The sequence below is a fragment of the Xiphophorus couchianus genome, chromosome 14, assembly GCF_001444195.1.
Source record: "Xiphophorus couchianus chromosome 14, X_couchianus-1.0, whole genome shotgun sequence".
Classification (NCBI taxonomy): Eukaryota; Metazoa; Chordata; class Actinopteri; order Cyprinodontiformes; family Poeciliidae; genus Xiphophorus; species Xiphophorus couchianus.
In genome coordinates, this window is record NC_040241.1 from 15844876 (window position 1) to 15863275 (window position 18400).

At 39.3% G+C, this 18400-nt stretch overlaps 1 protein-coding gene across 6 annotated transcripts; it reads right to left on the minus strand.

Moving 5' to 3' along the window:
* Window positions 1–629: 629 nt before the first annotated feature.
* sepsecs (Sep (O-phosphoserine) tRNA:Sec (selenocysteine) tRNA synthase) lies at window positions 630–14139 on the minus strand. Of its 6 annotated transcripts, none has more exons than XM_028038603.1 (12): window positions 13791–14139; window positions 12067–12185; window positions 11845–11999; window positions 10934–11052; window positions 10514–10672; window positions 10174–10327; window positions 9930–10032; window positions 8749–8878; window positions 7885–7976; window positions 3699–3792; window positions 3443–3545; window positions 630–2059 (listed from the first exon to the last, which is right to left on the minus strand). In XM_028038603.1, exons 2-12 carry the CDS (start codon window positions 12178–12180, stop codon window positions 1813–1815), a joined length of 1470 nt encoding a protein of 489 aa, XP_027894404.1. In that variant the 5' UTR covers window positions 12181–12185; window positions 13791–14139; the 3' UTR covers window positions 630–1812. The 6 variants fall into 6 exon arrangements, with proteins under 6 accessions (XP_027894404.1, XP_027894408.1, XP_027894403.1 ...); XM_028038607.1 differs by having other exon boundaries at window positions 3455–3545; window positions 12067–12182; window positions 13791–14138; XM_028038602.1 differs by having other exon boundaries at window positions 12067–12182; window positions 13791–14138.
* Between the last annotated feature and the right edge of the window lie 4261 nt (window positions 14140–18400).

Sequence of the window (18400 nt, forward strand, 5' to 3'; positions counted from 1 at the left end):
ACCAAATTATGCTTGGAGATTTAGTATCTTTCCGGTGATTCACTGAACAAATACTTGGTCGGGCAGCTGCTGTTTCTGAGAGCTGCTTTGCATTTGTGTTGCACACATTTGACCAGATAACGGCACATGTGAACAGGTTATTGATACAGCCTCAACAACAATAATTTGAGGTTTTCCCCCCTTGTGAAAACCTCAAATTATTGAATGGATTTTGCTTGATAATCCTTTCAAGGCTGCAGTTATCCTTGCTGCTGGTGCAGCTTTTCCTACCGCTTAACTTTATATGAATATGCTTGGATACAGCACTCCGAGCAACAAGTTTCTTTAGCGATGAGCTTTTGTGTCATTAACTGTCTTCTGGGCATCAAGTCAGCGGATTTCCCCTTCGCTGTGTAGGAAATAACCTGTAAAGCTACAATCGAAAGAGTTACATGAAATATGGGTTGGAAACATGTCATGCTATGTGTAATGAATCTGCACAACAAACTTTCTGAAATGAGTGACAAATCTTGAGCTTATTCATATTTAAATTTTCTTAAATGCACAGGTATATATAGATATATCTGGGATACACCTTGCAAGAAAAAGTCAGAGTGATGGACAGTTTTGCAAAATAACAGATTATTGGGCAATTGCTATTTTTTTTCTTTATAAACCTCTGTGCACGGTGCAGCAAATCATCAGCGAACTCCTGGCAGGTTCTAAAAGTAAACAGAGGAGCAATTTGTCATGTTGCAACATCCAGAGGAAGGTTGGAGCTCTGATTGTAAGGTGTAGCCACAGGAGTAGCTCTTTCCCCATGCTTCACCTTTTTCAGGGAATCAAAGAAGCGCCATATTTGTAGTATATCTCAAATTGATTACTTTCATGCTCCATCAAGCACTGCTGCAGTGCTACAATATCAGCAACAGAAGTAAAGCACTTTTTTTTTCTTCCTTCATGCTGTAGAGCAGCACCACTGAGCACATTAAAATAGGCCCCCCACCCCCTCAACTTTTCCAACCCCTCCAGCTCCTCTTCAGGCTGCTGCATTGTACCAGCCTGCTGTCACTGTGCAGTGTTTTTCCACTATATTTTGTTCATGTTTCAGTACAGCTGAGAAGTGTGGAAATGTGCTGATACGACAGCATAACCGTCCCGAGTCCAGCCCACTTTCACAGGCTGCTGGGTGGGGGTTGTTCTGCAGCTGCCTCTGCTTGCACACGTATTTCCGAGCGCGCAGGTGGGAAAACATCTGGGAGCTGAAATTACACATGAAGTCGAGGCTGGTTTTAATGTCTTATTCTTGCTTTAAAGCAAAGATCTCCTGCGATTGGCCTTTGTAAGCTGAAGAAGATGAGACCGAGATGCGGAAAACACGGCGCAGAAATTAAATCGGAGAGGAAAACTCTCTGAGGTCCTGAAGACGTCTTGATCTCTTTAGATGTGAAGTGAAGGTTTCCCTCTGTAAACACAGGGCTGATCTATGATTGGGCCCCTATCATTGATTATCTCTAACCGAGGCTAAAAATAGAGCGAGCTAATCCACTGAACAGGCTTCAGATGGAGTTAACAGCACAGCAGCATTCAGATCACGTTACAGCTCGCTGCAGAAGACACCGCACAACACAACACATCGCAAATCTTTTTTTTTTTTTTTAAATCCGAGACAGGGAGCGACTCAGACGTCACAGTGCAAACAGCTTTAATTATAAATAAAATCTGTAGAAATGATCAATTTTCTGATTTTTTAGGCAAACATTCAAGAATGTGCCAGTCTCTTAAAGCATCACACTAGATAAGAGGTAGGGAGTTTAAGCTTCCTCTGCTCAGTCATTCTTCATCAGGCGCCTCCTGATCGGCCTGAGGTTCTGTGGAGCAGCTGCCCGCCGTTTTCCCATGTTTCTTTAGAGCTTTCAGACATTTGTCGAGCCTCTTCATGCACAGCGTCACGTCGCCTCGGGTGATGCCCACGGCCGAGGCGGCGTTGAGGTATGGGCAAGGGTACGACTCGGAGTGCGACATGAATCCACGAAAGGTGTGACCGCTTATCGTCTGCTCCTTACCCAGCGGTATCACCCTGGAAACGAGGACGGAAGAGCAAATAAATGACCAAAACTTTTACAAAAAGTAGGAATACATGGAGCCCCCTAGAGGTCGTGGGGGAAATTGTTTTCCTTTGCGTTACTTCGTCAAAATATTGTGTTTTCTTGCAATAAATGAGCAAATACAAGCTGGTCTATTTTGTATACAGCTATTATGGCCTATTAAATCTAAATAATTTACCCATCAAATTATTTTTGTTGAATTTGATGGATATATATAATTATTTTATTATATACAGTATGCAAATATATTTTGTGCAAAATATATATGCACAGAATATATTTAAAATTAATTGCTTAAAGCTTTGAAATGATTCATTATTTTTTACATAAATTAAAAAAGAAAATTTCAGCACAAATATGTGTGCTTCATATCCAGTACACAAATAGCCATATGAGCGAAGCTAATGCTTAGTTACAAGTTATGATTCGAGGCTTTGAGTGGTTTAATTTGGTTTTGTTTTGAAATGGTTTTCTACACATTTAATTATTTATATAGTGCAAAGGCTACTTTTAACCCCTTTGTCTCACCTTCTAAACCAAACTCTGCTAAGGAACAAAGAAGCTTCCCCTCAAAGTATTGATTTGGACAATCAACTTCAATCATTTCTGTGCCTGTAAACTGTTATTCAAGGTCAGACAAGGGGACAAAAGGCAGCCGGCTCTGACATTGGTAAACAGAAGTGTTTGTGTTGATGCTTTCTTTCCTGGACATCTTTCCACCTTAAGCAGAAACAGTCCATTAAATTAGGCGCTGGCTCCGATAGAATGGCCTGCCTAATCATCTAAAGTAGTTCCAGCTCATCCATTTTCCCCGATCAGTGACGTCTACAGGGCAGTGTCCTCATTTGTTTGGCTCATCCTGAATTCGTTTTAAAATTCAGACTTCTGTGTTAAAAACCTCCACTACCTCTTCCTTTTCACTCCCCCGTTTTCTCCCAGTTTGTCACCTTACAGCTTTAAACATGAATGCATTTTGGGGACTTTTAATTTATAGACCAACTAAAGGAATAATTTTTGTGGGACTTAAGAGTTTTTTTTTTTACAAATCACTCTGTGGATATGTTCAAAATGTGGGATATTGGTTTTCATGATGTAGTTTTTCTCACTAATGTTCACCAACAAACCTCAAAGGCCTTCACAGAAGAGCTGCATTTATATCGAGATTAAGTTACATATGTGCCGACTACTTACTAATTAGGCAAATCTGAAGACAAAAGGTCGCAGTGGATTTTACTTAGGAGTATCAGAGGAAAGGGGTTCTGAATCCAAAATCTCTGTCAGATTAAACACCCTGAATTACATCAAAGTTTGTGGTTGTAGTGCCAAAAAAACAAATAGACAAAGGGGTGACAAACCAGTTTTCATACCTCGCTCCCGACACCTGTCGGGTGAACAGCATGGAGCCGAGCTGAGTCACCGCCTGGTTGCTGGAGGCCTGGAGACCATCTAGAGACATGGCTGAAGGAGGGGAGAGAGGTACCACACCCAACACACACACAGACACCCATACACACAAAGGGTGAACTGGAAAGGTTAGAAACATAAATTCTGCAGAAACGAGCGACAGCGAGGAGACGACATGCTGGTTCGTGATCAGCACTTTGAGCTCACCCAGAGATATGGGATTATGTGGGGTGTGAAGCAATCTCTCTCCGTGTGCAGAAGCAAGACTCTTCAGCTCCTCAGCCAGGAAGGAATAAATCTCCTGCAGGTGGAAACATTCAGACTATCAGGAAGCTATATATAGCAACAACCATGGCTTTATTTAAACAGCAGCAGCCTTTGGAGTTTTGTTTTCGATAATTCAGCAAATTTAGTAGCAACGGGCTAAGTTTGTGTCCGAAATAAGTCCGTGTTTTTTCTGTTTTTTTCTCCCTTTCGGTTTCACTAAAGCCAGAGCGTCCACCACCTGTCTCCTCCTGGATAGGATGTTTGTTTGCATCACACTTCCACCTCTGGGATCAATTAGAGGAGCAGGACAGGAAGAAAGCAGGCTTTTAAACGAAGCATGTTTAAAAGATGCTGACAGAGTGTTTAGCAAGGAGTGTGAAGCTTCTTCTGAAGGACTAAATCAGGCCAAATGGGATCAGGACACAGATGTTACAAGAACCAAACCTGCACAACAACGGGGCGCAGTTTCTTTTTTTCCTTCTGCTCGCATTGGAGTCCCTGCTGAAGCTCTAAAAGGGGGGGTTGTCTGTAACCACAGGCGTGTGTCTGCTAAATCGGTGTGTTTTCTCCTTCAAGAGTCAAACACAAACAGTTCTTCAACCGCATCAAGAGTCCCCGTGTGACCCTTGTTCCTCAGGAACAAAGAGCAACTTTATTTTCCCAGGGAGGAGGAGGAGGGACGCAGCTAGTGACGGCTGCCCAGACAATCTCTCAGTGTTTGGGTCGAAAAGATCCTCCATGAAAACAACACGCCGGCCTCTTAACCGTGCTGCGGACATTTGCTAAATCAATGCTACACGCGGCTTTAAGTGAACCTCAAAAGACTGAACGTCTGAATTATTTAAAGCTCGTCTCTCCCTCTGGAGAGATGCGAGGAACTCTCCGGGATCTGCAGACACGATGGAAAAACCTATTTTGGACATTAATTATGCATTATGGTAGAGCGGGAGAAATCGATGGGCCTTAATGCTGCCGGGTCATCCGACAGGCCAGATAAGGTTCGATTTTAAGGCTTTGTGTTTCAGGATGTAATTAAAAAAGATCAAATGGTCTGCACTGTGTCTCGTAATTAAGAAAATAAAACGTCAGATGAACAACAAAGCATAAAATAACTTAGAATTTTATAATATATTTAGCAAAACCTGACCATAATTAAAAAGAGGGCAAAAAACAAAAGCCGTTTTAACTAAAAATGCACCGATGGGAAATATTGAGATGACTTAGACTTAAATTTTGTGTTTATCGATGCGAAAAGTAAAACTGTACCAAACTGTATACTTTTGTCTCTAAGACAATCTTTATCATGACTAAAACAGACAAATTGTTCTACAACTGAAAACCATAATAAATAACTTTGCATTGTTTCAGAATAAAACAAGTGCAAATTACTCAAAGAATTATCTTGCATTTTTTTACATGGACAATATGGCTAAAAATATCAAAATAAAAGCACTTCCTGTTCAGAATTTTGACATCCTCTCAAGTTTAGTCGCAACATTGCGCCCCACTAATTAAATTACAAATTGTGCCATAAATATGCACATATTTACCACTTCTTTCTGGACAACAATGGTTTTAAATGTAGTTTTACAATATGGTTTCTCACTTTTATTAAAAATCCTCCAAATCGAAGAGAGTCATGTAGGCACAGGAGTGGAAAAACATCCACAGCCTTGAGCATAATTGTCAATTTATGTGAAAATAATAAAGCAGACTTAAATCTACAAACAAGCAGGAATAACAGCCACAAATGTAAGCCATGATGCCATCATCACCTCAGTTTTCCCTTTCTGTTTAAAGAGACAATAATCATTATATGTAAATTTTTGATATTGGAGTCATTAGTAAATAAATCTGTGGCATATTATTTTTCTCATTATTGTGACATTTAGTACATAGAAATATTTTTGGTAATTCTGACTGACTAAAAACACATTTGGTCTGATTTTACTTCAGATGGTGAAAAATAAAATGGTCTTTTCATTTGCCCTGCGTACATTTCTGCTTTCAACTGTATGTATTATTTTATTATATTATTTAGAGAAAATCCACAATATATTCAAGCAATTTACTGTTTGCAGCTGACTTTGTATGGTATATAGTTATTCCACCAAAACAAAGAGACTTTAAATAAATCATTTTTAAAAAATTATTAAAAAAGTGATGAGCTTCCCATAATGAGTTTATGGAAACCTTTGATATATATTGTACTTAAGTAGATTGTCTGACATTGGCTTAGTTTTTGTTAACTAAATTAGTCTCAATTTTAATTCAGTGTGATTCATCTAAGGTCAAATAAAATAGAGATGAATGAGGTTTTTAATTGTGTTAGGATATATGATCTCATACAAGTCAAGATTTTTAACCATAATTGTATATTTCTACTACAAATGGAGGTTTCATATAAATGTAATCCTAAATCACCGAGTCGTGACGGTCTCCTCTGCGTGATTTTTTTTTTTTTTTTTGTGGCTGTGAACACGTCATGTAGTCTGCAATTTGTTTCAAAGAATATTCCTTCAGAACGATGTCAAAATTCCCATTTTAACCAGATTTGTTAGATCTGCGAGCTTGAAGGGAGGCGGATTTTGTTCAGCACATTTACAGCAGTGTGGAGGAGTGGGAATGCTGCAGTGCCTACGGTCTGAAGAGGGGGAATGCTGCATTGTGAGCAACTCAAAAAGTTCTGGATCAATTTTATCTCTCTACAGCACAACCCTCCCTCTACAAAGCAAAGTGCTTGCTCAAGAGCAGAGTCCCTACTTTCAGTCAGAGTGATGGCCAAAGCCACACGCATCATTAAAGCTGGAACTGGGCTCTCCTTCTACAGGATGAAGAAGCCATTTTACGTAAAAGGCAACAATACATCTAACATCAGCAAAAAAAATCATTTTATACCAATTACCATTTCATTTACATCAGCAGAAGTATTCACAACCCTTGAACCTTTCTGTATTTTGTCATCTTTCAACTGCAAACGTAAATATATTTTAATCATGTGATAAAGTAATCAAATAATTTCTAAATCTTTTACAAAGATTGTGTAAAAAAAATTCTGAAAAGTGTGGCATGCCTTTGTACTTAGCCCCACTAAGTCAACACTTTATAAAAGCCAATTTATACTGCAATTAAAACAACACTCTTCTTCCAGCTTTGCACATCTAAGAATTAACATTTAGTCTGTTCTGCTTTGTAAAATATTTCCACCTTTGTCAGGTGATAAAGACATCAAATAATCAAAAACACGTTTCTCCACCAGAGAGGACCTAAATCCCTAAATCCACCAGAATCTTGGATTTTGACAGGGCCATTGTAACACATGAATATGCTTTGATCTAAGCCAGAGGTGCCCAAGTCCAGTCCCTGAGAGCTACTATCCTGCAAAACCTAGATGAATCTCTATTTCAGCACACCTGAATCAAATTAATAGCTCTTTACCAGGTCTCTGTAGAGCTAGCTAACATGCTAATGAGGGATTTCAGTCATTTAATTCAGGTGTGTTGGAACAGGGAAGTATCCAAAAGTTAAAAGGATAGCAGATCGCGAGGACGGGACTTGGGAATCCCTGATTGAAGCCCTTCTATTGTAGCTCTGGCTGTATGCTCCAGATGGTTTGCTTCCAGGGTTGTTGTGTATTTATCTACATTTATCGTGAACTTTGACCAGATTAATTTTTTTCCTCCTGCAGTGTTTGGCCTTGAACACAAATAGTGTCTTGTCAGCACACTAAAAACCACCATAACCATTGGAAACTAAGCTTCAGGACAAGGGATGAAATGGGATTTAGGATGTTTGTTCACTAACTTCCTTTAAGAAAACTCGGGAGATCTACACGCTGGATTTAGACTGAGATGAAATTACACACAATGACTATTTAAAAGGTTCATTCCTTCTGAGAAAAGTTGGTTGCACATGTCCCACTTTTCAGACTTTTATCTTCAGAAGGAAATTTTGCCTTGGTCTGTCGCGTACAATTTAAATAAAACAAAGGTTTGTGGTTTTAACATGGTAAAACTTGAAAAAAAAACAAAGCACTGTTGCTGAAAATACTTAGCAGAAATCCCACCTTGACACAAGAAGAAGCCATGCTATTTTTAGCTTTAGAAAGGGTAGTGTCTGTTCTCACCTTTCTCTCCGATAGGTACCTCTTGTAGCCGTTGGATCCCAGAGTGAGAAGGGTAATGAGGACATCGAGGGAAGGTGAAGCCGACGCTCTACCTGGACGTAGGAACACCAAAGGAGATTTTGTGGGTCAGTTAAAACAAACTAGAAAACAAAATCTTCCCATAATCAGTTCAGACTCATGACTGGCATGCCAAATACTAAAAAGGAAAAATACTTTATTTCATATCTTATTTATTAAATATCTTTCAGCAAATAGAAAATAAGTTATCTTTATACCAATCATTCATCTTGCCTGTGAATGAGTTATATGTTTTTCTCAACATTATGGCAAGAAAACAGAATGAACCTCCCATCAGAAAAATGTGTGAGATTTTACCATCTTCTATAGACAAAGAAAAAAAATGTGTAGAATATACTTTCAAAAAAGTGTCAAATATAAAATGCTGGCTGAGCAAGCCAGATCAGATTCTTGATTTTTGTTTAATTGTTCATTCAGAAAGATTCCAAAGGGTTAAATCTGTACGATGTTCTATATTTACTGTCCAGGAGAACCAATTATGTTTCGTCAAAAGAGTCGGAGAAGCTGATTTTTATTGGCTTATAGAAACTCCTTCAGTTTCTATAGATCACCAGCCTGAAAAGAAAGATTTAAAGGAGAGAAAATTTGAGGAAAAAAAAGAAAACTAGATTTCATGTGAAAGTTGGTTTTATCAAGAAAACTAGAGCATGTATCTGTAAGCTGCAGTCATAACAGGAAAAGGGAAAGCCCCATCTTTTTAAAGAAAACGCTTCTGAAATGAACACCGTTTTATCAGCTGTTTCTGTAAGGCCATTCTGATTCAGATATGATTGGTTTGTTGCTCACCTGGGTACATCTTGCTTATCTCCTGCACAAAAGACTCATCAAAACCTGCGATTATGGCTCCACCTACTGGAACCATGAAGTTCTTGTCCAAGCTCTGAACAAAGGCATCGATTCTTCCCACGCGAGCCCCCTGTTAAAAACAGGAGACATTTAGGACACAAAAACGATGCATCTTTCTAATTAGAAACGGTGGGGCTCAAAAGTTCCATGGCTGTCAGATGTTTACATAAACACATACAAATTAATCTAAAACATTTGGGCATTTGAGGGGGTTATTTTTGCAATGACCAATGATGACACAACAAACACTATGTATAAAAAAATTCTGGATTACACACACAGATTAAAATATATAACACATCCCAACTACACACTTTCTGTCGCCACTAACAACTCGTGGCATAACTCTGGTTGAATATTTGACCGCTCTTCATAGCAGGATTTGTAGAATTCATGTACATCACCGGCTTCTCTTACCTTTTAAGAATAATACTTAAATTCCCAAAAGGGCTGAAGGTTTGCTTTACTAATTTCAAAATCTATTTTGATATGCATTTGTATCTCTATCAGATTTCCAGCCATCTGACTAGAGGTAGCATCTTGAGGTGAAGATAATTTGATTAGGATGATCAGGATCAACGCAGGAGACAGCAAGGCTCCAGTCTATAGTGAACTGGAAGAAGCAGGAACTCCAGTGTGACTACACCAGGTAGAATGAGATTCACATCACCATGGACAAGTCCAATGGCTTTTGGAGAAAAGAATTATCCTCAAACAAGGGAAAGATGGAGTAATTAAACAGGAAGAAGATCTAGAAGACCGAAATTAAGACTTTCAAACCTTGAATATTGCACATGATTACTGTACCAATTGTCAAGCATGTAGGTGGCAGTTGTGGTGCAATGAATAAAGAAGATGGATTTATAAAGGTGGAGGACATACTTCCAAATTCTTTTAAGGTGGAAGTTATTGTTGTATTTCCCACTGTGTAGATTAGGGAATACACAGTAAAAATGACACTAAAGAAAATATATTCATTTGGTTTACTGCATCATGACTGCTCATTAAAAAAAACAAACAATTCAAACAGATCCTTAAAGCCCCAGAATTGATATAAAATTCATGCAAATGTATTTAAACTACCAACTGCTTTACTCCAGTCAAGTCTTAGCTGCTGATACCTGCTGTATAAGATGCATGCATTTGGACGACTGCACTCCATATGCATTGTTAACGATGTGAGGGATGTCATGTTTGGCACACATAGTGGCCAGTTCTTCAAGCCTGGAAGACGGAACGAGACAAAAACATTAAACAAGCAGCAGCTTTCGTTATTCACACTCTGAAAAAAAACTAAAAAGTTGGATATGCTTTGTCACAAAAATGCTGTAGAAGTTTGAGAGTACGGTAAAATCTTCCATTAACCTGTCGGGGACCCGTGGAGCGAAGCAAGACGTTGTCGAATGAACGCACAGGATGTTTTCTGCTCCAAGGTCATCGATCTTGCGTTGAACCGCTTCTAGGTCCGTTCGCAGCTCATCTCCCTCCACGACGTTCTCCACAACTACGGGTTCAAATCCTGAAAACAGGAACCGTTTGTCATTAGAGAGGAACTCTGTTCTAAGATAGAGGTGGAGTAGAAGCAGGGCTTAAAAATAACTAGGGGAAACCGAAATCAAAGATACTCTGTAAAGTAAATGGGAACTTTTCAAAAGGACTCATTCATTAAAAGGAGGTCAGGTTGCCGTGGATTTTGAACGCTGACCTGCTGTGATCATGGATTTGAAACATGACTTCTGGTCGATGCGAGGCCAGATGATGTAGCGGGCCTTGGGTCTGCGGTGACGGAGGGTCAGGAAGCACAGAGTCAGGCTCATTCCTGTTGCCATGGGAACAACAAAGCAGCTTGCCACACTGCGAACACCTGGAATAGAGAGTAAGATGAGACCTTTCATACCAAAGACATTTTTAGACTTTGTTGCACACTGGAGTTTTTCTTATTATCATCACAGCGGCAAAAGTGTTTATGCTTTAACCATTAAAATTTATTTATAAGGTTAGAAGAAAAAAAACATTATGGGTAGTCTATGCAACTTTTTTTTTTTTTGAAACGCTACTGTTTTTTTCTTATTAAATGTTTTATCTCACAGGCTGACATTTTTCAACAAACCTGCAGCACTCTCACCTGAAATCTTCAAGATGTCCAGAACAACAGAGTTTGTGAGCTTGTTGAGCAGACTGGATCCCGCAGCTTTGGGCTGAACGGCAGCGATGTCACCCGACCGACCGATGCCATGGATCAGCCTAAACAAAAACAGCAGCGGCGGGAAGGTTAAATTCACTAAAACTTATCCTGCTGCAGAGGTGCTGCTCTGTTCCGGAGTGAGATTTGGAGAGAAAGCGGCAATTATCGATAGAAAAAGTTTAACTCCCAACAAAAAGACTTCACACACACTGAGAAATTAGGGAAAAGGGAAATTTATATTTTACAATAACATTACACATCAGTGACACCAGACTGAAGGCTACGATTAATACAAACTGGGTTTATTTAATACCACACACTGACCGCATTCATGTGACGCCGCAATCACACAGAGAATCACGCAAATTGTCGTGGCTGTAACCTACGAAGTACACACTTAAATCAAATCTAAACTTTAAAAATGTCAAAGCAATATATCTGCATGCTTGATGAGACTTTTTATCACTATGAAAACATACATAAATATACAACAAAAAAAGTCACGTGGCATCAGTTTTGAAGAATAGTAAGATTGGGGTATTTATTCTGAAATATTTTCTGTCAGGGATCAGAAAAACATTAAATTAACATCAAAATACACATCTGGTGACCTAGGGAGGACTAATTTGAGACAGCTGGGTCTTTACACTCCTCACCCTTTTTAATGACGCTTCAGCAAGGACATAGAATGAGCTGAAAACTGCAGGATTTTTCATTACTGCTGTATCAAAATAACAACCAATGAGCAAGAAAAATCTGTACTCAAAACCATCTTCACCTCACATCTCCCAAATATCCACAACAATCATTCTCAAGATGAACGTTTGGCCCGTTACGAAAGCGATCTGAACCTGTAATGTCTCCTGGCCACCAGGCTGGACGCCACGCGGCCCTCCCTCTCTCCGACACCGCAGTTGCCCAGGAAGTTGTTGCTGTCCATCACGGCCAGCTCGTTAAGGAAGAGCTCTACGGTGCTTTCGCTCCATCCCTCCTCCGGACACTTACCCTGTAAAAACGCAATGTGAGAAGACGATACATCTGCACCAAAGCAAAGCAAATGTATCTAACCCAACCTGGTCCAGTAAATGTCTGATGAGCTGTTCGTGGCCACGGCGAGCCTGAGAGCCCTGGCGGATATAGGAGGACGAGACGGTTTTCTCGCAGAGGGTGACATTTTCGCTGTTCATCCCTGCTGAACACATGACCTGACATCAGTCTCACCATTTTATATCTTGTTTTCTTTTCTATTTAGTATGATGCACAAAACGGATGTTTTCTCTAATAAAACTTTGCCTACATACTAAGAAATCACTGGCCTTTGTCTTTACAGCTACATTCACTTGCTCAGGCAGTGCAGGTTTTGGTTTAACCACAAAGCTGCAAAAATACTTTTATCCCAAAAAAACAACAATAAATGTGACACCTGTGATGAAGACGGGCAACAGGTCGGGCAACAGGTCGGGCATGTCTGACGATAAAGTGTCTAATAGCAACAGACACCTTAAGACATCATTGCAAAAACACTTGTTTTCAGAACCAGTAAGTTTAATTTGCTCTAATAATTACTTTCTTGCAACAAACAGTCACGATTAATCAAGGAAGTTCTGGGAGAGTTCAAATCAATCAAATCAAAGATGTGGCAACTGCTAATGGCTTTCTCTACATAGTATAAAAAGCAATGGGGTGTGGTTACCTGAAGTCTTAGAATCATAATGTAACGTTTTTCTATAAAAGGAGTATAAAAAAATACAATGTACCACTTAGGCGGCTCTACTGAAATCCCTCCTTGGAGCTAATCTATCCATCATCTTTATAGGACATCTTTATAGTAAGGGGCCCATCTGTCTCACAATTCGAAGAGATTTGTGTATCATGTTTTAGTAGTGTTTTTTTAATATACAGTACAGACCAAACGTTTGGACACACCTTCTAATTCAATGGGTTTTCTTTATTTTCATAAGGCAAGAAATCCCACTTATTAACCTGACAGGGCACACCTATGAAGTGAAAACCATTTCAGGTGACTACCTCTTGAAGCTCATCGAGAAAATGCAGAGTGTGTGCAAAGCAGTAATCATAGCAAAAGGTTGCTACTTTGAAGAAACTAGAATATAAGGGGTATTTTCAGTTGTTTTACACTTTTTTGTTTAGTGCATATTTCCACATGTGTTATTCATAGTTTTGATGCCTTCGGTGTGAATCTACAATGTCAATAGTCATGAAAATAAAGGAAACTCATTGAATTAAAAGGTGTGTCCAAACTTTTGGTCTGTACTGTATATATACAAATTGTGACACTGACTCTTTTGTAGTTCACGAAGAATAACAAATGACCAAAAATAACTAAATAGTTGTTGTTTTTTAAAGAGCATCAGTGTGCACTCACTGATTGCAGTTTTCTGGTCGATCGCTGATTACCGATCTTTAAAAAGCCTGATCTGCCGATTAAAATTCTGGCCAACGCCAATTTCTTTTTCTTTTTTTGTTTGAAATGTTGCCGAGCAACAATGTGGTGACTATTGCTGACCGCGTAAGCTTGCAGACGTGACCCGGTGGATGGGTCTGTCAGTCAAACCTCTCTCATGGGAGAGCAGAAGATTTTTAGACCTTTGCTGAGGTAGATAAAATCTGCTTCACATGTAAGTATCGGCCGATCACCAATCTCCCAAAATTAAGGAAATCGGCACTCTTTAGATTTTGCAGAAAAATGATTGAAAATCGTTCATTTTACCTCCACGTTTTCTGCTTCACGTAGCTTTTCAAGGTAACAACACACACGCCGCTTTGAGCAACTTACCCGCAGTTGTGCAAGCGTATCCTTAACAGAGGTGTCTGACGTCTGGTTACAGTCCGGCAGACGGCTGCCTCATGTTCGGGTCAGCAGCAGCGCTGACACCCGGTGTTTGCTAAGCTAATGTCTCCCCCGTGAATCCTCACGTTGGTCACACTCTAACAATGGCCCTCGCCTTATCGCTTCTTCCTCCTGAAAACCCTCTTGAGACAAACCTTGTTGTGAAACAAACCTCCTCACAACCTCAGGCTGCAGAGGAACATGTGTAGCTTGTACCGTGGCGGATGAAGGTTGAAGACAGAAAGCAGAGCGCTGAACTACGACCGGCTGTCACGTGACGTCAGCGCGCAGATCACGTGATCAAAGTTTGTCTGTCAGAGCAGAACAGAGAACCGCAGTTTTAATTGCGGCTTTAAATTCGTATTTTCCAGAAATTGTCCTCGTCACATTTTTACTTTTAAAAATAGATTTTTTTTATTTTTATTTTTTTAGAAATAGATTCGTGTTTTGACCCATTATCTGTAATGAAAACGTCGCATTTTAAAACAAGAAAACTACACTAAGAACAAGAGATGGGACAGTGGTCAGTCATGGTAAAAACTATCTAAATCCTATGATGAAATTACATAAACACAAATTTATTAGTCCGAAGGTCTTGACAGCATTTCAAATTTGAAACCTGGATATTGACCGGGCTATTTCAGAGTTAGCTGTCAGGCTGCTTTATATTATTTTAGAATACTTTGGTTGTACAAGGGACTTAGTGGACTCAGGCTGCAAGATGCCCAGGTTCTGTGGCTGAAAAACAAGACAGAATCATCACCCTTTCACCAGTGTTTCAACACTAAGAGCATTTGGCTGTCTGTGTTGAAACACTGATTTAGTCCTTTAAATCAAGACTAAAACCTTATTTAGAGTTGACTTCAATTAATAGTAACTGGAGCATCATAAATTGTAGTCAGTTATTGAACATTTCATCACTTTGCTTTATTTTGCCGCTGTTGTTTGTTTGTTGTTTTATTGTTGTTGTTTTTTTTCTCATTGTGTAAAGCACTTTAAATTGCCCTGTTACTAAAATGTCCTGTACAAATCAACCTGGTTTCTCATTGCACTGGAAAGTGTGGCCAAACTGATCTAATTTGCGAAGAAAAAAGTACAAGATTCCCAAAGTCTTGTTGTTCATTCAGATACAACTTTGCAAAGGTTGTGCAGCCATGTTAAATTTAGAGAAAAGATTCTCTTGACAACTCTTCTGTTCTTTTTCTGGTTAACATTGAACATGCCATCTCTGGATATTTCAGTATTCTCTTTCTGTTTCACACATCCAGTTAAAAAAAAATATATATATATATATATATATATTCACTTTTGATAGATTGATACGATATCAATCTTTTAGTTCCTTAACAACATCTACAATTGTCAAATAACAGGTCATAACACACCAATGGATTCACATTCATCTTTTAATGTCAGTTTCAGACCAACCACTCATAATAATCATTTAGCCTTTTAAAATTGAACATTTAAATCCCTACCTATTGTACAAATCTATTCTAAGCAACAATGTTTTTTATTATTCAGCAGAGAATTGTACCTATTATTCCAAGAATTGTTTAGTAAAAGTAAACATTTGTACCCACAAATATGTGCTTACAAGCCTAAAAGAGCGAAGAACATCAATACAGTTTGTTTATTTTGATGTAACAGCAGGATTTTACTGTTGTGGTTGGTTGAACGCTAATTTATTTCGAGTAATTTGTTTAATGATGCGATTGTTTCCTCCACTGAATAGTCTATTGTCTTATTCACAAAAGTCTGAAATCAACCCTACATGTAAATTCGACCACAAATACAGAAATCTTTCAAATATACTTAAACATTTCTGTCTGATGAGGAGGCAAAAAAGTTTCACATGCACATTTTTTGAAAAAAACATTAAAGGTGCACAGCAATTTAACCCTTATGCCTCCAAAAAACACACACACACACAAAAACAACGAATGCTGTATACAAGAATACCATATAAAACAACACAAAATACAATGCCACAAAAAATACTTGGAATCTATTAGGGTCACATACTCTATTAGATTCAAAAGCCCAAACAAAAGGACTTTAACAGAGACTTAAACATGAAATAACTCATAGTGACAGTGGGTAATTGATAGCATCAACTTGGTAACTTTGCATCAATTCTGTTTACCAAGCATGCATGTGGTGACTCTGGAAAGGAAAACTCCCTTTCAAAACGAAGAAAACTCCAGCAGAACCTGCTTCGAAGTGGAAGATTGACAAGACAAAGCAGACATACAAAGTCACAGAAGCAAAGACCCAGGAGGATCCTGTTTAAAAACAATCTGATGAGTTAATGGCAGCAGTGGTTCCTTCGGGGTTTTCATCTATTAGGAAAACATGTAATTTGAGCTTTGATTCAATAGTAAAATCCATTGAAACAAAAGGCTCAGCATACAGTATATCAGGTAACCTTTAGCACATGTTAGCCCTATTTCATCATTTTGACATTTTAATTGGGTCTAAATTTCATATTTTGCCTAAGCAAGAAAAAAAATTATTATTATTTTATAGCTTTCAGTGTGCCACTCTAAGGTTAACACTCTCTGGTACCAGAAATAAATAAATAAAAGAACAATAACAACAACAAAAAACAACAAACTTTTTTTTTTTTTAATTATTTATATATAACTATTCAATGGGGGGTTGTGGGGAAATGTGTCAAGATAAGATTTTAGGTTAAGATAAAGTAAAAAAAAAAAAAAAAGTTGCTACCTCTTATTATCTTGAACTGGCAGATAGAAACAAATGACTTTATTCTGTGATATGTTGACATTACACTTAGAGACAGATAGATAGATTCTGGGACACTCATTTCTGTATGGCTTAATTTAACAAACTAATTCTTCAATTCTTATTCAAATGTGGCTGCAATTTGCGATTAAACTAAAACAAAATTCTTTCAAATTCATATGATACAGTCTGCAGTATTACACGGTGGCGTAAACCGACAGGGCTGGTTCTGGCTACACCTACAGCCAGAAAATCGTCTGGGGTTTGGCTGCAAAGGGGAGAGAAAGATGGCAAGTTGTTGGCATAGCAGGCCTCAGAGTTCAACAGCTATGCCAACATCTTGCCTTCCTTCGGGACCCACGATAAAGAGAAGCAAAGCGCTGAAAGTTTCCCCCCTAAAGGATCCAGATTCATCTTCATCCAGGTGGGAAAAATCAAATCAAATCAGGAGAGTTCAAACTGAGCGACATTTTAGAGCGACGTAAACAAACAAACAAAAAAAAGGTGGCGAGCCAGGAACAACGAGATCCACGTCAAATCTGAAGCTTGGCGAGACAAAGTTTACTCCATCTTCATGATTTTACGCGCCCCCTGGAGTATAATCCAAAGATTTTATTTATAATGCGCATAATTTTAAGTTGAATTAAAAAAAACAAAAAAACAGCAATATACACTCCCATCCATCCATCCATTTTCTGTTCACCCTTGTCCCTAATGGGGTCGGGAGGGTTGCTGGTGCCTATCTCCAGCGACGTTCCAGGCGGGAGGCGGGGTACACCCTGGACAGGTCGCCAGTCTGTCGCAGGGCAACACAGAGACATACAGGACAAACAACCATGCACACACACACTCACACCTAGGGAGAATTCAGAGAAACCAATTGACCTGACAGTCATGTATTTGGACTGTGGGAGGAAGCCGGAGTACCCGGAGAGAACCCACGCATGCACAGGGAGAACATGCAAACTCCATGCAGAAAGACCCCGGCCGGGAATCGAACCCAGGACCTTCTTGCTGCAAGGCAACAGTGCTACCAACTGCGCCACTGTGCAGCCAATATACACTCCCAATTTTCGCAAAAAAAAAGTTCTGAATTGAAAGTTATTCCCACCTGCGCGCATGGATTAGTAAGGCATCAGCCTGTTGATTCAAGAGAACTCCCGCATCAGTGCTCTCCTAAAGTCCTAAATCCTTGTGTGGAAGCGCAAAGCAGACATGCTGGACCGCGTGTCCTCCGCCTGGCAGGCGGTGTCAGCTGAGCGACTGCGGCACTGACTGCGCAGAGCTGGGAGGAGGTGTGCTTTATGCCATGCGGAGGCTTCCGGCAAAGGGTGAAAAAGAGAAAAAAAAAAAGGGCGCTGTCAAGAAACCCCATTGGTCAAGAAGGACCATTACTTGAGAGGACAAAATACAGAAGAAAAAAAAAAAAGAGCAAGAGAGAGAGAGAGAAAAAAAGAGAAAGCATTTGAAACCTGTCAGGAGAGAAAAGTTCCCCGGGCATTTCTAACTAATTCCACAGGTACATTGTTCCGTAAACACAAATCCAAAATTCCCTGTTCACCAGAACTCTGGCGCGCAAAATAACTAGTAAAAAGCATATTAATAAATGGGGGGGGGGGATCAAGCGGGCTGGGCTTGATAGTAAATGACTCAGAATGATTCAAAACTCCCGTCTAGACCAGAATTAGGGTGATGGCCATCCAAAACATGATCACCACATGGTGAGCAAACTGTGACTGTGACTTTTCACACAACCTTGTGGTCTAAAAATAAAAAATATGTGAAATAGTAAAATGTTCATGAATAAA